The sequence below is a fragment of the Mustela putorius genome, unplaced genomic scaffold (assembly GCF_011764305.1).
Source record: "Mustela putorius furo isolate JIRA1106 unplaced genomic scaffold, ASM1176430v1.1 tig00000281_pilon_pilon_pilon, whole genome shotgun sequence".
Taxonomy (NCBI): Eukaryota; Metazoa; Chordata; class Mammalia; order Carnivora; family Mustelidae; genus Mustela; species Mustela putorius.
In genome coordinates this window covers 158,996-182,435 of record NW_025421343.1, presented here as the reverse complement: position 1 = coordinate 182,435, position 23,440 = coordinate 158,996, and the positions used below count along the sequence as shown (strand labels likewise).

At 37.6% G+C, this 23,440-nt stretch overlaps 1 protein-coding gene across 4 annotated transcripts; it reads left to right on the top strand.

Moving 5' to 3' along the window:
* The first annotated feature begins 40 nt into the window (after positions 1-40).
* NFU1 (NFU1 iron-sulfur cluster scaffold) lies at positions 41-23,380 on the top strand. Of its 4 annotated transcripts, none has more exons than XM_013051128.2 (8): positions 41-301; positions 2,395-2,495; positions 7,413-7,548; positions 12,300-12,366; positions 17,386-17,512; positions 19,392-19,452; positions 20,942-21,116; positions 23,191-23,380. In XM_013051128.2, the coding sequence occupies exons 1-8, from the start codon at positions 240-242 to the stop codon at positions 23,233-23,235; spliced, it is 774 nt and encodes a 257-aa protein (XP_012906582.1). In that variant the 5' UTR covers positions 41-239; the 3' UTR covers positions 23,236-23,380. The 4 variants fall into 4 exon arrangements, with proteins under 4 accessions (XP_012906582.1, XP_004742171.1, XP_012906584.1 ...); XM_004742114.2 differs by having other exon boundaries at positions 52-301; positions 17,386-17,500; XM_013051130.2 differs by having other exon boundaries at positions 187-566.
* Positions 23,381-23,440: the final 60 nt, after the last annotated feature.

Here is a 23,440-nt window from a genome sequence, read left to right as displayed (position 1 = left end):
GCCTGCGCAAACGTCTCCGGGACTTCCCTCGCCCTGGTTCAGGCTTACTGCGCAGGTGGGCAAAGGTGCCCGGCGGCGGGCGCCTGCTCCTGCCGCTCCTCGTGAGCAGCGCCGCCAGCGGCCGGTAGGGTACACTCTCCGCGGAGCCCATCCACTTCCCGGTCGGCCTGCGCCTGCGCGGGGCTTCCGCCGCTCGGCGAAGCAGGAGCGCTCCCCCACGGCTGCGCACTCGGACAAAGATGGCAGCTGCGGCCCGGCTACGCTGGGGAGCGGCGGTTGCTGCTGCGGGGCTGCGTAGGCGGTAGGTGACGAGCTACGAGCTCCGCACCGGGGTACCGCTGGGCTTAGCAGAGCGGTCAGCCCCCTCACATGCCCCGTTGGGGCGGGGAGAAGTGCCCCTTACTGAGCCTTTGGGTTCGCCCCCGTCCCTGCCGTTGGGTGTTTCGCCCTGCGGAGGGCGGCTCTCCTTGAACCGGCTCGGCGCTCCGAGTTCGGGCGGGATCTGCAAGCGCCTCGTCGGAGGCTCTGAAACCCGGCTCGGGAGTCCCTAATGACGACTTAAATAGGTGCTGTACCCGGATTTTGCTTCTGGAACAAAAGGACAAAAGGGCCTAACAAGGTTTCACCTAGAGAATATTAAGGAGTTTCCCTGCAAATGATGCCCTTGAAATGTAAATGCATTAAGTTTGCTGGAAGATTTTTTTGTTAGTCACCTCCTGGCCCCCTCTGTTAGATTTGGATAGATGTCTTACTGGAATAATGCAACTCACCGTAACTATTTTGTCACTTTAAACCCATCTCTGTACCATATTCATCCATTCTGGTGCTTCTTCCTTAGGCTGAAGGGAAGAGAATACTGGTCTCCAGTGTATTTCCATATTCCAGTGTAGTCGAGATTTAGGCAGTGAGCTATAGATAAAAATGTTTTCCTCCTAAACCTTAAACTTCATTCAGTAATTAATTAGTGGGCACCTATCACATAATAATACTAGTAGCGAACATTTATGAACTCTTGCTCTAAGTGCTTGGCACTGTTTTAAGCACTTTACATGGATTATCTGGGTCCCTCTTTGGCCCAGTCTTAAAGGTAGCTGTGACTATTCATTGTAAAGTCGAGGAACTGAGGCCATCCTTCTGGCTGCTGAGGGTCACAGAAATGCAGATGCTCCTTTTCCTTAGGTTTTTGGAGATAAAAGTAATCAGAGAAAGTTTTTAAGTGATCATATGTATTTAAAATTCTTCAGTGACTTATGTGAAATGAAAATTGTAATGATAGCAATGTATTTTAAACTGGATTTGGGGGTGCTTGGGTGGCTCAGTTGGTTAAGCATCTGGCTCTTGATCTTTGCTCAGGTCTTGATCTCAGGGTCCTGACTTCCAAGCCCCACACTGAGCTTCATTCAGGTTGGGTGTGGAGACTACTTAAAAAAAAAAAAGAAAAAAAAAAACAACCTGGATTTTAAAGTAGTTTGCAAACTTTTCACTACTGATTTTTTTTCCTTTCCCTTTCCCCTTCTCCCTTCATTTTTAATTTGTCAAAGCCATGAAAAAATAGCCAATCAGTACTTCTCTATTACAGTGAAATAACCAAAGTTACAAACACTCTTAAGAGGTTTCCAGGCAAAAAGCATATATAGATTGTTGGCTTTTTTTTTTTTTTAAGCAATTTGGAGGGGAATAGTACACTTTCTGTTAGAATTTTGAAGTATTGAAATACCTTTGAAAACAGGAAGTATTGGGGTGCCTGGGTGGCTCAGTGGGTTAAGCCGCTGCCTTCGGCTCAGGTCAGGTCCTGGAATGGAGTCCCACATTGGACTCCCTGTTTGGTGGAGAGCCTGCTTCTCCCTCTCTATCTGCCTACTTGTGCTCTCTCTCTCTGTCTGTCAAAAAATGTTTTAAAATAAAAAAATAAAAAACCAAAACCAAAACAGGTAGTATTGGTTCTCTCTTTCCTGGGAAACGTGGTGGAGATAGAAAAGGGAGGGAGACTGCACAGTATTTGCTTTTGTTCCCTTTGAATTTTGAACTGTGTGACTCTATTGCCTAGTTTTTTTAAATTTACAAAGGAAAAAAAAAAACACGGTAGTTCTTTGCATCCTTCCTGCAAAGAACTAGCTAAGAGTCTGGGAATCCAGACTGTAAATCACAAGTGTAGTTGCATTTTTGTTTCTTAACGCTGGATATTGTACTATACTGTGTACACTTGGTTATCAAGGGTATAAATTTCCACTTGAGCCATTGTTTTTAAATTGTTTGCAGATATTGCTTGCCTAAGGAAGTGGAAATAATGTGGATAGAGAATGACATTAAGCTTTGTTGTTATATATGTGAAGTAGAAATTGAGCTTAAAAGATTCTCTCTTGAAATGTCATTTTTATTTGTTTTTAAATATAGATTCTGTCCTATGATGAATCCATACACCATTAAGAAACAGCTTCTGCATCAGTTTGTACATAAACCACTTTTCCCACTGCCTGCAACCTTATGTAACACAGGTAAAATTTTACCTTTTAGAACAAATTATGTTTCAGAAGCTAATGAAATTGTACTTATATACTATTTGATGGATCATAAAAGATAAGAATTTGTAAATTTTCCATTCAGGTGCCTAAAAATAACAGCACTTTTTTGTGTCATAACATAACATTTATTATAATTATTTTATACATATTTTGGCATTAGATTTCAAGAATCTGGAGCACAGGGGTACTTGAGTGGCTCAGTCATTTGAACATGTGACTCTTGGTTTCAGTTCAGGTTGTAATCTCCAGGGTCCTGGGATCAAACCCCACAAGCCCCACCCCACGTCATTGGGCACCTCACTCAGTGGGGAGTTTTTGAGATTCTGTCTCTCCCTCTGCTCCACCCCAACTTGCACACACTCACTTGTGTGCTCTCTCTCTCTCAAATAATAGTCTAAAAAAAGAAAAGAATCCTGAGCATAGTGTCCAATAAGCCTATGAAAACTCAGTATCTTGAATAACATCTTCTGGAACATTGCTCAAGATTGATTTCGCAAATGAAAATATTATAAAAAGAAGTTACAAATGGGTTTGTTTTAAAAAAACACTATGTATTTTAAGCTGCTGCCCTCCTTGTTTTGTTAAGAATACACCTAAAAGGGGCACCTGGGTGGATCAGTTGGGTAAGCATCTGCCTTCAACTTGGTTCATGATCCCACGGTCCTGGGGTCGGGCCCTGTTTTGGGCTCTCTGTTGAAGCAGGGAGTCTGTTTCTCCCTCTTCCTTTTCCTCTCTCTCTGTCCCTGCCTTCCCCTGCTCATGCTCGCTCTTTTTCTTTCTCTCTGGAATAAAAAAGAAAGCTCTGTAAAAAAAAAAAAAAAAAAAAAGAAGAAGAAGAAGAAAAAAGGTAATTGTTTAAGAAAAAAAAAAAAAGGAAAAAAGAATACACCTAAAATCAGTAAATTTCTAGTTTTTGTCCGAGCCTTAGAAAATAGTACTTTCAATGTAGTTTGTCTTTTTGGAGGCCCAAATTAATTAGTTATGACTTTTGTTGACAATTTTGTTGATGTTACATGGTTTTATTTTCATTAATATTGGAAGTAGGTATGAAGATAGGATTTGGACATTATTAAAATATGACCAGTGTCATGTGATCAGGGAACCCTGGGAGTTGTCTTTGTGTGTCTGTGTGTAAATGTCTGTCTATATGTGCTTATGGAGCTGTAAGAGTTTGGGTTCAGCCCTTGGTCCCTCTCCCATTTCCATCAGCAGCTTAAACACTTTGTGGCCATATTCTGGGCAGGTGGCTGACTCTGGCTAACTACATGAGTTGGATCAGGGTAAAGACCTTACCTCTCCTGTGTACCAGGGCAAAAAGAGAAAATCCTTGCCTGGCTCCTTGAATCACAAACTAAAAATTTAGGCATAAATATTGAGTTAGCAAGTTAAGCTACTTTAATTGGACTTTCACATTTTGTGAGATGGGATTATGAGGTCATCAGGTTTTTCAGTTTGGAAACCCACTGATCTTAGTCTTTGATATTGACTTTAAGTACCATTAATGTATATTTTGGGGGAAGCTTCTGCCTCTCTATTAACCTGTTACTTATTAGTACTAAGCATAATGGGAAAAATTATTTTAGATCATTCTATTTTGTTCTAGCCCTGCTGACACTTTGAGGGGCATCTTTCTGGAAGATGGACCTGGGAGTCATTTCTGAAATACCTAATTAAGCCCAGCTTAGACTGTAATTGAAATGATTTTGTTAATACCTAGTCAGATTACTATTTTGAAATAGCTTTGTTCATTGTCAAAAGAGAAAGTTTATGTCATGATGTCATATATTTTCTACTTCAGACAATATATATAGATTATGCTGTCAAATTTTTTTATAGTAGTTTTAAAAAAATTTTTTTAGTAATCTCTACACCCAGCATGGGGCTCCAACTCATAACCCTGGGATCAAAAGATGCATGGTCTTCACACTGAGCCAGCCAGACACCCCACATTTATAGTTTTTACCTTCAAGTATTTCTGAAATCTTTTCTTTCTGCAGGTATAGTTTTACACAAATGGACTGAGTAGAAAAATACTAGTTTTAATTCCTCAAATACTGTGGGAGAGCGCTTAATGTGTGTGGAGATTTTGATTACCAATAACTTATTAAGAAAGTCTTCAAGAAATGATTAGGTCCAAGGTTAAAAGAACCTTGTTGTCTTATATTTATAGAAACTGGTGGCAGGCTTTTCTTTAATGTTCCATCTGAAAACTTATTTCCAGGTAATACAGATTTTCAGATAAATTTATTCATTGGAGGTATAACTATCTCATTTTTTAAAAAATATTTTATTTGCTTGAGAGAGAGCACAGGCAGAGTGGGAGGGGCAGAGGGAGAGGGAGAAGCAGACTTGCCGCTGAGTGGAGAGCCTGAGGCAGGACTCCGTCCGAAGACCCTGGGATCATGACCTGAGCCAAAGGCAGATGCTTAACTGACTGAGCCATCCAGGTGCCCTGCAGGTATAAATATTTTAAATCAAGTATTTGGATTTTGAGGTTATTTTTGTCTTTTATAGGATTTGCCTGTTCACCAAGTCACCAATTGATAATATTTATAGGACAGTGACTTAAAATGTATGGGAGTTTAGTTTCAGTTTCTCCTTCACCAAGGAAATGACTCAACATCAGTTAGATGGCTGCTTGGCAAAGTGTAAAAACCGTTCCCAGCTGTGAAATTAGAATCTTTTATAATGGGTAAAAAGAATTCACTTCCGTACAAATCCTGTATTTTCCCAAGTTTAATCTCTTTCTAATTTAAAATAAAGCTGTTGCTTGTTGATATTTTACTATTTTTCCTCAGACATACAATATGAGGATTATGACAGGAGAGGAAGACTGATTTTATTTTATTTTTTAAAAGATTTTATTTATTTATTTGACACAGAAAGAGATCACAAGTAGGCAGAGAGGCAGGCGGTAGGGGGTATGGGGGGAAGCAGGCTCCCTGCTGAGCAGAGAGCCTGATGTGGGGCTCGATCCCAGGACCCTGAGATCATGACCTGAGCCAAAGGCAGAGGCTTAACCCACTGAGCCACCCAGGTGCCCCAGGAAGACTGATTTTTTTTTTTTTTAAAGATTTTATTTATTTATTTGACAGACAGAGATCACAAGTAGGCAGAGAGGCGGGCAGAGAGAGAGAGGAAGAAGCAGGCTCCCTGCTGAGCAGAGAGCCTGATGCGGGACTCGATCCCAGGACCCTGAGATCATGACCTGAGCCGAAGGCAGCGGCTTAACCCACTGAGCCACCCAGGCGCCCAGGAAGACTGATTTTAAATGTATTTTCCTATCATCCTGGGCATTAATGAGTATGGAGTGGCAGTATGTATGCATAGTGGTTAAGCAAGTCCATGTGGGAAATTGGCAGGGCTTTAATCCTGTCTTTACTACTGAGTGACTTTGAGCTTTAGTTTCCTCATTTGTAAAACAGGATAAAAACAGAGTTTCCCTGGGAGACTGTAAAGATTAAATAATGTAATTCACAGGGAGTACTAAGCATCATGGCCAACTGCTCAATAAATTAATCTATCTAGGTACACTGCTCTAAGATGTGAATTATTTTGTTTTGGTTAGAAAGTTTATTTTTGTAATAAACCATCAGGACCTGGTTAATAGTTTTAAGACCATTAAAATTCCACTACTATCTTTTGTCCTACGAACTATTTTCATAATAACAAGGTAGGAAATTAAGATTCTGTTCTTTATTCCTTTAATCAATCTGTTCTTGAACTATTCATGGCCTTGGAATAAACAAAGAAGAACCTGTAAAGATAATTTAAAAATATTCAAGAAAGTAAATAAATAAATAAATAAATATTCAAGAAAGTAATTCACATATGTTCCCACTTACATGATAATTTATAATATCACTAAGTCTATACCATTGGACAAGTTACTTAACTCTAAGCTTCATTTTCTTCCTTAGTGAAATAGGAGTAATGGGGTTTCTTCATGGGGTTGTTAAAGGCTTAAATATATTTAAAGCACTCAGCCCCCATCTCTGGCATATAGTAGTTATTCACACACTAAATATTAATATTATAAATTTATCTCTCTAGGGGCTCCTGCGTGGCTCAGTCATTAGGTGTCTGCCTTCAGCTCAGCTTGTGATCCTGAGGTCCTGGGATCGAGCCCTGCATCAGGCTCCCTGTTCTGTGGGAAGCCTGCTTTTCCCTTTCCCACTCCCCCTGCTTATGTTCCCTTCTTGCTGTGTTTCTCCCTCTGTCAAATAGATAAATAAAATCTTTAAAAAAAAAATAAACTTATCTATCTCTCTTTATTTTTATTTCTTTTTAAAGATTTTATTTATTTATTTGACAGAGAGAGATCACAAGTAGGCAGAGAGGCAGACAGAGAGAGAGAGGAGGAAGCAGGCTCCCTGCAGAGCAGAGAGCCTGATGCGGGACTCGATCCCAGGACCCCGAAATCATGACCTGAGCCGAAGGCAGCGGCTTAACCCACTGAGCCACCCAGGCGCCCCTATCTATCTCTCTTTAAAAGAATGGTAGCACTTTGGAAAGAAGAAAAAGTAACATTTTGCTCTTTTTGTTATCACAGTGATGATTTATGATCATGGCAGCCATTAGCACTAGGTCACCAATAAAGTACATTGAGGGCTCTTGAATGATGCCTTCCTGGTTAAAATAAGGCTATTGCTAGAGTCTGTTGAATAACAAAAATCATCAATATTAATAAAAAATTCAGTGCAGTTATTCTAAATATATCATTAAACTTCTTTGTTGTCTTTAAAAATTATTTCATTGGCTTGGGCAACAAGCCTTATTTTCTTTTTTCTTACATCTTTTGATTCTTTGAAAATGAGTACTTCATAGTTCATAAACTTAACCACTGTTTTTTTTTCTGGAATAACATGCTTTTTCTTTTTTCTCTTTTAGTGAGACACATGTTTATTCAAACACAAGATACTCCAAATCCCAACAGTTTAAAGTTTATCCCAGGAAAACCAGTTCTTGAGACAAGGACCATGGATTTTCCCACACCAGCTGCAGCATTTCGCTCCCCTCTGGCTAGGTATAATACTATTTCTCATTTGCTTTTACCAAGAAACATAAATAACTGACTTTGGGGGGAAGGTGGCTTCATTTAGTGATTGTATTTTTATGTGTACTGCATTGTTTTTAGTGTAGAGAATGCTTTATTTTCTTTTCGGGTAAGAGATAAGAGAAAAATAACAGTAAATATTAGGAAACCCTTCTGAAAAGTAATTGAAGATCTATAGCAGGACTAAATAAGAATTTATATTTTTACTTTAAAAAATTCATGAAAATAATATAAATTTCCATTGTAAATCTTTAAAACTCTTTATTAAAAAATAGTGACAACTTGTTCATTTTTTTCTTAAGGATAGCTGAATTTTTCTAGATGTTTCAAAATGGAGTAGTTTCTAAAATATTGTACTCAGAACCATAAATAATAGTAGCTATTAGATTTGGCATGATTTTTTAAAAACAAGTCAGAGACAGTTTTTAAATTTTGCTACAGACATGTTAGATGTATGTCAGATGATATAGGACAAACAACAAAAATACTGGAATGTGCTTCTTTTTAATGATGGCTAGAGAAATTATTTATATTAAGAAGTACTAGAATCAGTTTACATCAATTTAAGTGTTTGGTAACCTAAGCCTGAGACTGATTGCCAGAGGTATTTAGAGAGTAAAGCTTAGATAATTACTTCTATACGCATAGCTGTTTCATATTTCACACTTAGAAGAGCCAGAATTGCACTTCTATCAGGAATGTTTTTTCAATTTAAATTTTTTTTTAGTAGGCTCCATGTCCCAACATGGAGCCCAGTGTGGGGATTGAGCTCAGGACCCTGAGATTGAGACCTGAGCTGAGATCAAGAGTTGGCCACTTAACTGACCAAAGCACCCAGGTGCCCCTTTTTAAATTTCTCATTAATAAAAATGCACATTTCCTTTGGCCTACACATGCTACTTCTCACAATAATGCCTTAGAGCATTTGTTTTTCATACTTTTTTTTTATAGGCCACAGTAAGAAACCTTTTATATTACAACCTAGTACATATACACACATACGTACATAGATAGATACATGCACATGCATTCAATGGGACAGTTTTCACCCTGTGTAAAACATTCTTCTTTCCTTTCTAATTCTCTTTATTCTATTCTGTTTTATTATATCAGATGAAATCCAGATTAATACCTAATTGATTTTATAAGCTACTAGTGGAGTTGAAAAACCCTGCCTTAAAGAACATCCACATAGGGGCGCCTGGGTGGCTCAGTGGGTTAGGCCTCTCCCTTCAGCTCAGGTCATGATCTCAGGGTCCTGGGATTGAGCCCTGCATTGGGCTCTCTGCTCAGCAGGGAACCTGCTTGCCCCCCAACCTGCCTGCCTCTCTGCCTACTTGTGATCTATGTCAAATAAATAAATCTTAAAAAAAAAAAAAAAGAACATCCACATAACACATACAAGGTGATACAAGGATGTTCATTGCAGCGTTGTTGGTAGTTGTGACAAGTTGGAAACAACCTAAATAGGAAAAGTTCAATAAACTTTGTGCATAGTCTTAGATACTAAAAAAGGATGAGGAGAACCCTCATTTACTGTCAGAAGACACACTGTTGGGGTGCCTGGGTGGCTCTGTCGCTTAAGTGTCCGTCTCTTGATTTCAGCTCAGGTCATGATCTCAGTGTTGTGAGATTGAGCTCCGCATCAGCCTCTGCACTGGGCATGGAACCTGCTTAAGATTCTCTCTCCTTCTCCCTCTGTCCCTCTGCCCTGATCTCTCTCCCTTCTAAAAAAAAAAATAATAATAATACAGTTAAGTGAAGAAAGCATTTTGTATACCACTATGTACAATATGATTATTACCTATATAAAAACAAAAAACACAGTACAACAAAAATACACTAACATAAAGGTCTGGAAGAATGTACACCCAACTGATAACAGTGGATTTGGGGGAGGGGTGGTCAAGAGTCATTTTCACTTTATATGAATAGTTTGAAATGTTTACATTAAAAGTGAATTTATGTATTTTGTATTTAAAAGTATATAAAAATAAAAAAGACTCTTCAGTTACAGATGAGTTGGAGATTATTTCTGTCAGATGTTCAGTTGGCAAAAGCCCTTTTCAAATTAGTCTTTTGAAAGTAGCTCATTTCCTGGATTCACAGAATTTATTATCTTCCTTCAGGCAAAACTAATCTTGTTTTTGTTGTTTGAAAAGAGAATGTTTACTATAAGCTAGAATGCAAAGCTTCCTAAAAACAGAGACCCGTCTGTCTTGCCCATCATTGTATCTCTAGTGCTTAGTACGGTGTGGGATATTCAGTGAGTTTTCAAATATTTGTTGAATGAATGAGTAATTGAATTGAATGAATGAACAGTAGTTTATCTTCAGATGGGCATTTGACCTATTTCTTACTATCCTTCTGGACAAGACAGACGAGATTTAAGCAGAGTATAGGGCGCCTGCGTGGCTCAGTGGGTTAAGCCTCTGCCTTCGGCTCAGGTCATGATCTCAGGGTCCTGGGATCGAGTCCCACATTGGGCTCTCTGCTCAGCAGGGAGCCTGCTTCCTCCTCTCTCTGCCTGCCTCTCTGCCTACTTGGGATCTCAAATAAATAAATAAAATCTAAAATAAAAAATTTAAGCAGTGTAAATCTGTCTCTAGTGGCATATACAGGGGCTCTGTAGTATCTGTAATATCTCTCTAGTTGGCATGTTTATTCCATACTTTTCTTTACCTGGGACATTAATGATGATAAAATTATCAGTTTCCAGATGGAAAGAATTGCTTCTATGTTAGATGCAAAGCTCAGAGAAATGTTTAAAGGTTTCATTAGGCCGAAATGATAGATTAAAGCAGGTAAGGTAAAATCTAACAGGAACAAATATTAAGACTTATGACTTAAATGTTTAAAATGAATAGCTCAGTTGCGGGTTGGAAGAATCTGACTTCTTAGTTCACTATGTTGGATATGTTTGCTGTCAAACTTTAACAATCACAGTATCTAGCTTAAGAGAGGTTATAGTCTTTGTATTCTGAGTAAGTCAGACTATGTTTGGTATATGTGTTCACTGCTGAGTATTATATTTTATTTTGGATATTGTAGAAGTTGAAATTGTACTGAGGAAAGTAACCTAAGTGGCAAAGCATATATAATAATGTTTTAACTCCTCTTAAGTGTTTTGTTTCTTTAAGCATAGAACCTATGAATTCTTGCCTAAAGCAGTCCCCATGACATGGCCCAAAGATCAGGTTGATTCTTTCGCATGGTCCTTCCATGTGAAGAAAATAGATTTGCTAACAGTGCAGATACATAGAGCCAATCAAGGGACCTGCTTATAGGTCTGTGCTTGGGTTTATTGGATCATGTTATGTAACCAAGTATCTTGTAACTTCTTGTAAATTTAATATTGAATTAGAGGACCCAGATGACATCATTTCAGACAAAATTCTCAATAATTCAGATAGTAATTCCAGTAACGCTCTTGGCAATGATAGACAAAGAAAAGGTAAACTAACCTTTTTTGGAATATGTAAACTTTTATTCCTAAAAAGGGTAAGGGAAAAAGGACATTGCTCTGGTATGTTACATACATCAGTGATTGGGAAAGGATGGTGCATTTCAAAATCCCTTACAGGGGCTTTTCAAATTATAATCCTCCCCTCTCCCCTTAGAGGATTTGAAAAACTAATTTTACTGAGGTATAATGTACATGAAATGAAATTCAGTTTTAAGTGTATAGTCCAGACTTTTGATAAATATATACAGTTGTGGGGCACCTGGGTGGCTCAGTTGGTTAAGCCTCTGCTTTGGCTCAGGTCATGATCTCAGGTTCCTAGGATCAAGCCCCACATGGGGCTTTCTGCTCAGCAGGGAATCTGCTTCCCCACCCTCCTCCCACCCCCCCGCCTCTTGGCCTGCCTCTCTGCCTACTTGTGATCTCTGTCTGTCAAATAAATAAATAAAATCTTTATTTATTTGTTGTATAACCACCACACACAGTTGTGTAACCACCACTAAAATAAGAGTAGAGAACATTTTGATTACTGCAGAAATCCCTCATTTCTCTTTGCATTCAGTCTTCTTCATTTCCATACCCTGGTAACTATTTTGTTTCATGGCAATGAATTCCAACTTTGTTGAGATATGACTGATGTAAAACATTATGTAAGCTTAAGGTGTACCATGTGCTGATTTTATATACATATGCCTTGCAAAATGCTTAGCACAATAAAGTTAGTTGACACATCTATCACTCTGGTAACTATTGAGTTTTCTGCCACCACAGTTTATGGTTTTAGGGTTTTATATAATGCCACCATATAGTCTTTTGTGTTTGGCTTCTTTCATTTAGCATACTGCTTTTGAGAGTCCTTGGTTTTGCATGTATCGCTAGTTTATTCTTTTATTGCTGAGTAGTCCTGCATTATAAGGATACACACAGTCTGTTCAGTTATTCACTAGTTGATGGGCATTTCCAGATACTCTTTTTGGCTTTTGTAAATAAAGCTGCTATAAAGATTCATGGACACGTCTCTGTGGAGCATGTTTTCATTTCTCTTAGGGTAATACCTAAGAGTGTTTGCTAGATCGTAGGGTAAGAGGATGGAACAAGATTGGCCATGAGTTGATCATTGCTGGCCCTAAATTGTTGATGCTGGGGATGGGTATGTAAAACCTTTCTTACTTTTTTACTTTTCTGTCTCCCTTTGTATATGTTTAAACTTTTTTGTAATAAAGCGTTTTATTATCTCGTATTTCTTATTTATTCACAGGCAGTTATTTAGAATTGAAGGAGTAAAAAGTGTCTTTTTTGGACCAGATTTCATCACTGTCACAAAGGTAAACATAGGATTATATAAAATAATCGGTGAAATTCTTTCAGTTTTTTTCCAAGTCCAACATCTCTCTCCAGAATTTCTTTCTTGATATATTATATACATATTGTTATTAAAAATCTCTAGGTTTACTTCTCACATTTCTCAATTAATTAAGTAGAATTTTCAAGTTGAAATTAACTACAATCCCAAATCCCTCATTTTTCAGAAGAGAAAAACATGAGCCTCAGAGGGTTAAGTGCAGGATTGTGTCCGTGATTATATATCTGCCCTGTAGTAGGGCCATGATTCAACCTGGGCAGACTAGAATTCAGGCTCCAAGTATTATTTTAACTAATTCTTTTTTTTCTTTCATAATTGAAATGTTATTGGTGGTTTTGATATTTTTACTAGTACTTAACTTAAAATAATGGAGTAGGAGTACCTGGATGGCTCAGACTGTTAAGCAGCTGCCTTCTGCTATGGTCGTGATCCCCCCATTCTAGGATCAAGCCCTGAGTTCGGTTTTCTGCTCAGCCTGGGAACCTGTTTCTTCTAATCCCTCTGCCTCTCTCCCCCGCAACCTCATTTGTGCTTGCTCTCTGTCAAATAAATAAATAAAATCTTAAAAAAAATTTTAAATGATGAAATAAAAAAAGAAGCAAACAAATAAACTGTATTTATATATTTGACCAGCAGAATGAATGTGTATCTCCTTTAAAGGGGCCTCTTTCATCATGGACCATCTGCTATAATACTTCAGAACTTCACAGATAAGAGCAGGGGACTGTGTCGTCCTGTAGCATTTGGTTAACCTCTAAATGTCAGAAAGTCAATCTGACTATGCTACCCATTTCAACAGCTGAGGTAGTAGTATCTGCTAGAAAAGGCGGTTTCATTTTCAAGTCTACTAGATGAATGAGAAACGAACTATTTAAATTTGAACTATGTATGCCTTTAGGTCTGTTAATTGATATGTATGCACCAAAGTTAATCACTTGTTCAATATTGTGTCAAAATCCAAAGTTTTCGGGCTCCTGGGTGGCTCAGTCGGGTAAGCAACTAAGCCTTCAGCTCGGGTCATGATCCCAAGGTCTTGGGATCTAGCCTGCATTGTGCTCTCTGCTCAGCAGGGATCCTGCTTTTCCTTCTCCTTCTGCCCTTCCTCCATCTTGTGCTCTCTTGCTGGCTCACTCTCTCTCAAATAAATAAAATCTTAAAAAAAAAATCCAACGTTTTCATGTAACTCCTCTTAAGCAATTTGAAAGAATTACTCTTGAGTTCTTGATGCACTGATAGGACTCATAAAAGTGGACTGGGTTAATGACTTGTTACAAATAGTCCAGAATGCTCTTGTAGCTGTATGTGTGGAGGAGAATTAGAGTTTTCCTCTGTGGTGGCAATCCCAGTGGCCAGTGGTGGCAATCCCAGTGGCCATAGTTGTTCTTGCAAATATCCTCTTTGTAAAAGGTTTTTCCCTGTTGTTTCAAGTGTTATTGGGTCTAAATTCTCACAAAGCCCGTTTTTGCTCCTATCAGTTGAAATGGCTCTCCCTCTAGGAGCTCACCCTGTATCGTCTTTGTGGCACTTATCACTTAGTCACTTTTTTTTTTAGTTTATTTTTATTATGTGCCTTTCCTACATTGGAATGTAAACTCTGTAAAGCTAGAGATTGCCTGCCTTGTTAAGTTCACCTAGAACAATGCCTGGCACATGGTGTTCACTTAAAAATATGTTTATGGAAGGGAACAATGACAAAGGACTTCATAGACTGAATTTTCAGGCTTTAAGGGGTTTCTACCAAAAGAATTGTGGTGAGTAAATCCATGCTGACGGATCCCACATGTTTAGAGACATCTGACCGATCTTGGGTATTCTTCAGTTTGCTTTCTTTTATATTTTTTGAGGGTTAGGGGAGGACCACCTCTTATTTAACATTTCCACGTGTCTGGTATGGCATTTACATAGCAGAAGTGCTTTATGTCTATTACCTAATTTAATTATTTAAACTAGGTATTCTTGTCTTCATTTTACAAATGGCAAATTATGTATTTATTTTAACAAGGGTTTTTTTTTTTTTTTTAGTTTTTTTAATATGCAGCCTGTGGCATTTAAAAAATTTTTTTAGTTGAAAATGTGATTATATCTTACAGAGTTGGGTTTTTTTTTTTTATTTGATTTTGGTAAGTCATCCTTTATTTTATTTCTTGTTCATAATTTGATTACCTTTTTCGGAATTTCTCCAGCCCCACTATTTTTTCTTAAGTGAAATGACATAATTAATAATAGTTTAAGGGCATATATTGAAATTTAATGGATGGAATAGTAGATTTGTTTTCTTTCACTTACTTTTCTTACAGACTATCTCATCTACCTGATATCTTTAGCTATTGCCTATTTCCTTTTCTGATTGCTGATTGATGATTCAGAGACTTTTTATCCATAATTTGTTATTTAAAATGAATAATTTATTTCTTTAGTAGAGTAAGGATGATTTCCTGTTCTTCTATCCTTTGAAATAACTTTGATAATTCCAATTTTTTTTAAAGATTTTATTTATTGGGGCGCCTGGGTGGCTCAGTGGTTGGGCCGCTGCCTTCGGCTCGGGTCATGATCTCAGGGTCCTGGGATCGAGCCCCGCATCGGGCTCTCTGCTCGGCAGGGAGCCTGCTTCCTCCTCTCTCTCTGCCTGCCTCTCTGCCTGCTTGTGATCTCTCTCTGTCAAATAAATAAATAAAATCTTTAAAAAAAAAAAAAGATTTTATTTATTTATTTGACAGAGAGAGATCACAAGTAGAGAGGCAGGCAGAGAGAGAGAGAGGGAAGCAGGCTCCCTGCCAAGCAGAGAGCCCGATGCGGGACTCGATCCCAGGACCCTGAGATCATGACCCGAGCCGAAGGCAGCGGCTTAACCCACTGAGCGACCCAGGTACCCTCCAATATTTTTTTTAAAGTAAGTTCTACGCCTAGTGTGGGGCTTGAACTCATGACCCCAGGATCAAGAGTCACATGCTCTACTGACTGAGCCAGCCAGGCACCCCTGTTATTTTTCTCTAAATGTCTAAATGAGTAAATGTATTTGAAGCTTATGTACTGCCTTTTTTTCTCATTCAGACTACTTCAGATTTTTTTTTTTTTTTTTTTTTAGCAGTATTTCCCTACTCGGTAGAGTCCACTGTTTACTGAAGATCTGAAGTAGCCCTCTGATCCGCCTTCCAAATAAGTTATTAAAATGTTTCCCAGAACCAGTTCCCAGTCACTAAGGCAACTCATTAGTTTCGCCCTTGTATCCATAGCAGTGCCCATGTATCTTGTCTTCTGTATACCATGTCTAAATTAGCTTTTTTTTTTTTTCTTTAAGATTTTACTAATTAGAGGGTACGTGTGAGCAGAGAGAGACTCTCAGGCAGACTCCACTGTGGGCAAGGAGCCTGATGCAGGGCTTGATCCCAGAACCAGGAGATCATGACCTGAGCTGAAATCAAGAGTCAGACATTCAACCATCTGAGCCACCGAGAACCCCTAAATTGGTTCTTAATCCATGACAAAAATAGCCCCTTTTATGCTTGTAGATTCATTTTTATTTTTATTTTTATTTTTATTTATTAATTTTTTTAAAAGATTTTATTTATTTATTTGTGAGAGAGAGAGAGTGAGAGCGAGCACAGGCAGACAGAGTGGAAGGCAGAGTCAGAGGGAGAAGCAGGCTTCCTGCGGAGCAAGGAGCCCGATATGGGACTCGATCCCAGGACGCTGGGATCATGACCTGAGCTGAAGGCAGCTGCTTAACCAACTGAGCCACCCAGGCGTCCCTGTAGATTCATTTTTAATAGTATTTAAACATAGCCACTAGCTAACAGCCTCCTGAGAATCTAAATGGACTGACCAATCTAATAGTTTTTCCTCCTAAAGAGCTCTCCTTTATTTTTTTTAAAAGATTTTATTTATTTATTCGACAGAAAGATAGCAAGAGAGGGAATACAAGCAGGGGGAGTGGGAGAGGGAGAAGCAGACTCCCCACTGAGCAGAGAGCCCGATGTAGGGCTCGATCCCAAGACCCTGGGATCATGACCTGAGCCGAAAGCAGAGGCTTTAACCCACTGAGCCACCCACGCGCCCCCAAGAGCTCTCCTTTAGAAAACTAAAAGAAAACATGTTACCTTTCTCTTTATGGATGTTAGTACTATTTAGGTATTTAATCATTGTGTCTTTTTTTTTTTTAAGATTTTATTTATTTATTTGACAGACAGATCACAAGTAGGCAAAGAGGCAGGCAGAGAGAGAGGAGGAAGCAGGCCCCCTGCTGAGCAGAGAGCCGGATGCGGGGCTTGATCCCAGGACCCTGAGATCATGACCTAAGCTGAAGGCAGAGGCCTTAACCCACTGAGCCACCCAGGTGCCCCTCATTGTGTCTTTTTTTTAATGGAATCAACTAGTTGGCCAGATATAGAGGTTACATAGTTAGGGATTCTTTCTTAAGGATACTGGGCTTGTTGGATGTCCATAAGTCTTCTAGCACAACACCATAGATAAAACATGTTACATGTTTTGGCTCTACAGTTGTGTCATTGGATTTCTTCAGTACTCTGAAGTAGTATATGTGAGTTGAATTTTTTGGTTGCTTGTGGGATATCCTGTATATTTGATCAAGCAACTCTATTCTACTTTATTTAAAAGAATAGGAAATCTCTTTATCATTCTCCTTAAACACAAAATTCATTCAGTATTTTAACTCTCTTCACCTCATGAAAAAGTATCTTTTAATCATTGTGATATCCCCTAAACAAAGCATGGTACATACAGCCCATTTAACGTAAGTGTGATGAATGAATGGATGAAGAATATTATAAGATTATATCTTCCAAAAGTCCTTATAAACAGATCTGTTAAGGACTGAATTGACAAGTCTTCTCCAAAAATGAGTGCTGTTGTTACACAGTATAGGATATATATAGGAAAAGATTCTTAAAAGAAATGAAGTATTGTTTTGTATTAGTCCTTGCTCTTGATTAGAAATGTAGGATTTTCCTTTAAATATTTACAGGAAAGTGAAGAGTTAGACTGGAATTTACTGAAACCAGATATTTATGCAACAATCATGGATTTCTTTGCTTCTGGCTTACCCTTAGTTACTGAGGAAACATCTTCAGGAGAAGCAGGTACTATGTTGGGTAATTAATATTTATTTTAAGTAAATATTTGTTTTGATTTTGGAAGTCATGATAGTAGATTCTTATCATTGTACCATGTTTAGATCTAGAACCAATTCCAGAGGCAACAAAACTTCACATATATTAGTTTTATCCATCATTTTTGAAAACTTCTGCATAAATTGACTATATTATACAAAATTGAATTTTTCAATTATAAAAATTTTTAAACATATAGAAAATAATATGTATACCAATTTGCTCTCCTCTCAAATTTAACTGATGTTAATATTTCCCATAATTTCTTGGGACCCATTTTTAAATAAAACATTAAAGACACAGGGCAGCCCTGTTGAGACCCCTCTCACTCTTGAGAGCTTTTTCAGTATCTTCACTTAAAAAACTTCTATTGCTTTACTCAAAAAAAAAAAAAAAGTCCACAACATTAAAGATAAAACCAAAACCTCACAGCCCCCATCCATTGCTTTCCCCTGTTCTATTTCCAGAGATGTATATAAACCTGGCTTGTTTTTATACTTTTACTACATGTGTAAGTCTCTGTGGGGAATATATGGTATGAGTTTTTTCACTTTAATGTGCATTATATGCAACTTGCCTTTTTTCACTGAACATATTTTGAAATACAGCCATTTTGAAAAAAGTGTCATTCTAGTTTAAATGCTAGGTAGTATTTTTTTTTAAAGATTTATTTATTTTAGAGAGAGAGCATGCACACTCGTGTAGGGGGAAGGGCATAGGGCAAAAATCTTTCAAGCAGATTCCATGCTGAGTGTGAAGCATGATGTGGGCTTGATCTCATGACCCATAATATCATGACCTGAGCTGAAACCAAGAGTCTGACTCTCAACTGACTGAGCCACCCAGGCACCCCAACATAAGAGAACCTTTGTTTTATTATATTTTATTTCTTTTATTAAAAAAGGCTCAAAGTTAATATAATTTGATATTGATAATTCTTACTTATATTGTTGCCAGAACTCTAGAGTGTGTATTATAGTATAATTTGAATTATCTGTATTTTTCATTTTCCTAAAGGTAAATTTCTCAAAAAAATTTTTAAACCCACAAAAAGGTATTGGTAAAGATCAGTATATAACCTTATAAAGTAAAAGAAAAGCAAAAATGACATAAAATGAAAAACATATTTTTGTTCAGATTTGTAGAATATTTTGGAAATTTCCATAAGGCTTATATCTATATTTAGTATGGATGTCATTTTGAAAACCTCTATATTAAAAAATTAAAAATATAATTTAACTTATGAAGTAGGTGTACCTTTGTGTCTCAGACTTTCCCTCACAATCCAGGCAATCTTTTTTCTCTGCCACTTCTCAATCCTTGAGGATGATGAAAGTTTACAAACCCAAAAAATTCAAACCCTAGCATCATTAGTAGATCAAGTTATGTCAGTTATTCACCTTCATCACCAAGTGTTGAGTTGGCCAGTGCTCCTTAATTTTTCTTCAGAGAATCAAGGGCCACCTGGGTGGCACAGTTGGTTGAACGTCAGGCTCTTGGCTTTGGCTCAGGTCATGATCTCAGAATCATGGGATTGAGCCCCACACTGGGCTCCACAGTTAGTGGGGAGTCTGCTTGAGACTCTTTCCCTCTCTCTCTTCCCCTCCCTCCTCTATATGCATGTGTTTTCTCTTCCTCTCTCAAATCTTTTTTAAAAAGTTTTTCTTCAGAGAATCGAATGGTCTTTCCATCTCTCCAACTATCATTTCCATTTCCCTTTTATCACCATACCAAGTTAGATATGTATGCTTTTATTATTTTTTTAATGAGACATTAAGTTAAAATCATCCTTTTTAATACTTTTATTTGCACGGATATAAACTTTCTATCATTGATAAATTTTATTTGCAATTGTTAATAGGATCTGAAGAAGATGATGAAGTTGTGGCAATGATTAAGGAATTGTTAGATACTAGAATACGGTATGTGCTCATCATTCTGCCTGAAATCAAATATGCTGCAGAGGCAATTTCTATTATAGCAATTTACTTTTAGCTGTCTGTGAGGGAAAAGAAAACAAAAGCCCTCTAATAAATAAGTAGAAGTAAATCTAAATTGTAATAGGTAACCATGGCAGTTGAATTTACATTTTGTATATGCACTCCAAAATTTTTAAGACAATCTGTCTAAACATAGTGAGGGAATTTATCTCTCACAGTCACAGTCTAGGTTTGATATTGTTATAGTACCAAATTTCTTAAAATGAAAAAATGATTTAAACAGTGTTTGGGTGGATTGTGAGAAGAGAAATACTTTCTTTCAGAGTATTGCCCATAAGGAAGAAATTTAAATGAGTGGAGAATTGCAGGCTTCCACTTTTGCTGTAGCAGACCTGGTGAGAACTCACAGAAATACAATAAAATACAATAAAAATTTTTTTTTTCGTTTGAAAACGGTAGAGAGCTGCCGAAGCACACAAGAGCCTATGGAGAAGGGAAGTTCATGAAGGTTTCTCATGGGTCATTTTGCTGATTCTCAGTGTGAGGCGAGGGTATGAGAACGTGGGCAAAGGGCAACTGTTTGTATCTACTAAATGTGAATATACGTATATTCTTGATCCAGCAATTTCGTGCTCAGGTGTATTCCCCGTGGCCCTGTATATGTATGCCAAAAGACATCTGGAAGAGTCTTCATAGCCGCACTGTTTGTAAAAACCAAAAACTGATTTTCACCCAAATATCTGTCCACAACAGCAGGGATAAATTCTGGCATTTTCACTTAATGAAACACTGTGTAATGATGTGGAAGAATTTCATTAAGAGCAAAATAAGGCAAATACAAAAGAGGAAATTCTATTTTTTTTAAATGGAATGCCCATTTATAAATTGTAAAGTTACAAAACAGACCTAATCAATAGTAATAGCAATTAGGAAATGGTTACCTTTGGTTGCCGGTAAGCACAAGGGGGACTTTGGGGGGTGCTAGCTTTGTGTCTTGGCCTGAGACAAATGTGTGTTCACTTTGTAAAAATTTGTATAATTGATCATACATGATTCATGTGTTTTTTTTATTAATGTTATATTTCAATGCAAAGTTGATCTGGTGAGAAAAAGCCAGCATGTATCATGTCAGTCAGCGTCTGTTCATTCAAAAGAAATGAGTGAGTATTATCTTAGGTAATTGTAATTATTAGAACATTTGAGATCTTAAATGCCTAAAAAGATTATTAATAAGCAGGATTAAAATATAATAAGTGGAGCAAATATTTGTATGAATGAATTTGCACATTTTATCTGAAACTTTTTGAAAAAGTTACAAATGAGACTAGCTACATTTCTCTTCCCTATTGTATAAGTAGCTCCAACTTTGTGAATTTTACCAATATAAAAATCTAAGCCCTGAGTTGTTTTAAGTTTTTTTGGTGGACGCTTCAGTTCTTTTACATACATCACAAATATTCTGTGACCACAGGCCAACTGTGCAGGAAGACGGAGGAGATGTGATCTATAAAGGCTTTGAAGATGGCATCGTACAGCTCAAACTCCAAGGTTCTTGTACCAGCTGCCCCAGTTCAATCATTACTCTTAAAAATGGAATTCAGAACATGCTGCAGTTTTATATTCCGGAAGTAGAGGGTGTAGAACAGGTATGCCAATATTATATAACAGTCGAGATTCAATATTAAACTAAATATTTGGGGGTTAAAAAGAAATTTATGACCTGACATATTCTTGAGGGGCTGGATCTCTGTGTTATAGTTGTTATTAGACTTGAAGACCCCTTATTTTAGAATTCACTTTAGTGTTATGAATACCTATCTATTTGCCAGGCCTTTTTACAAATATTGTTGCTTTAATCTTCTCACAACACAGTATTGAGTAAGTCATTCCCATTCTGTACGTAAGGAAATGGAGACTCAGAGGTCTTGCTGCTGCTCTGTTTATAGAAAAATTTTGAGAGATGTCTGGGTGGCTCAGTTGGTTGGACGACTGCCTTCGGCCTAGGTCATGATCCCGGAATCCCGGGATCGAGTCCCACATCGGGCTCCCAGCTCCATGGGGAGTCTGCTTCTCCCTCTGACCTTCTCCTCGCTCATGCTCTCTCTCACTGTCTCTCTCTCAAGTAAATAAATAAAAATCTTTAAAAAAAGAAAAATTTTGAAAAGGGGATTCAAAACATGGATGTTATAGCTGAGAGTTGGAAGTCCTCAGTGGAAGAACTCCATCATATTTATGCATCAGATTTATCCAGGCAAGAACCTCATCGAGAAATTATACTTTGTTGTACAGTTAGACAGAGGACTAAATGGAATTCTAGCCTGATAGGATTTTTTCTGCCCCAGAGCACCTCAGGAATAGCACAGAAACTTCTCAGTAGTAATAGTGGCCATTATTGCCACAGTTCTCAACCAAGAGGCTTGGCCTTATGGAAGGAAATTATCAAGGAGGAAAACAATGTATGGAAATTGGAAATTTGAAAAAACTCTTCAGGTCACTCTGCCTTTAAGGAGAGGGCATCTCCTCAGCTCCTTTGAGAACCATTCATCTCTGATTAGTATGAAAATCCATCCTTTTGGTATAATACATGGCATCTGCTCTTTGAAGGCCATATTGGTCCTCTCCTTGGACTTGGGCTCTGCATTTGTCCAAAGCCTCTTCCTGTGGGTCTGTTTCAGATTTATGTTTATGCATAAGTTCCTTGAGAGACTTGTCATCGTACCCAGGTCTTTATGTTCTTCTCCAACACTTAGCCCTGTGTGTTGTACATGTTGTGTACATTCTTTGTATTAAATAAGTATTTGGAAGAAGGTTTCCAAATTTAGGAATGTGCTGCCTAAAATAGGAATTGATGGATGAAACTCTCTGGATGGTGTGTTGCTAAGATTAAGTATAATGTATCAATTCCTTAGAAGTTAATACCTATTTTTACTCAATTCAAGACAAAATATGAATTGTTTTTCCATGATAGTCTCAGATCAGAACCAAATTCTTCTAGATTTAAAGAAACAAACTTATTTTTGTTTCATTATTTTTTTCTATGCCTTATACACCTCTTTAAAGAATTGCATTACTTGACACTTTGGTGGATTGACAAAGGAACATATGTTTACTTATCCAGGGTGGGGTGATGAATTGGCAGTCAGGTTATAAACTTGAATTGGTGTTTAATTGTAGTAGGTGTGTTGAAAAAACATTCTTGAGTTTATATAACTCTTTTCCTCTCCAAAGGACAACTCTTTATTTCCTGAGTAATATATTAACTCATGAAAAGATACTAATCTTGGGACATCTGGGTGGTGAAGTTGGTTAAGTGTCCAACTCTTGGTTTTAGCTTAAGCCTTATCTCAGAGTCTTGAGATCGAACCTAGCATGGGCTCCACTCTCAGCTGGGAGTCTGCTTGAGATTCTCTCCCTCTGCCCTCTCCCTACTCTCTCTTCCTCACCCCCCCCACACATGCTCTCTTTCTCAATAAATCTTTTAAAAAGACCAGTGCTTAATTAATTTGCTAATATTAAATTTGCTTTTATATTGTTATGATACCAGTTTATGAGACAGACTTGTGCTTTGGGGGCTGTTGATAGACTTACTCTTATTGGACTGACACGCATTATTATAGAGTGGAGTATTTCAGGTAAGCAAGTAATGGTATAATCAGGAAAATAGCAATTTCTAATCCTTTTCTTAATTCTTAAATTCTCTTTTTCTTTTCTTGGTTTTAGGTTATGGATGATGAATCAGATGAAAAAGAAGCTAACTCACCTTAAAATAATTAGCATTTTCTTTGGGCCCAGCAGTTGGACTTATTGATAATTATATGAAGCTTTTATTATTAATCTGCTAAGGAACTTGAGGATTAATAAAATGTGCCCTTTTTCCAGATTGATATATAAATATTGCATGTTTGCTTTACCTCATATGAGTTATTTATAACATCTTGAATCATCTTCTGTACACGTGGATTTTATCCAG

Bases quoted from the DNA above. Each gene is read 5' to 3' on its own strand.
- NFU1 (XM_013051128.2), top strand. From the start codon at position 240: ATGGCAGCTGCGGCCCGGCTACGCTGGGGAGCGGCGGTTGCTGCTGCG. The intron at 302-2,394 runs GTAGGTGACGAG...TTTTAAATATAG, and splicing joins GCTGCGGGGCTGCGTAGGCG to ATTCTGTCCTATGATGAATC. The intron at 19,453-20,941 runs GTATGTGCTCAT...CTGTGACCACAG, and splicing joins TTGTTAGATACTAGAATACG to GCCAACTGTGCAGGAAGACG.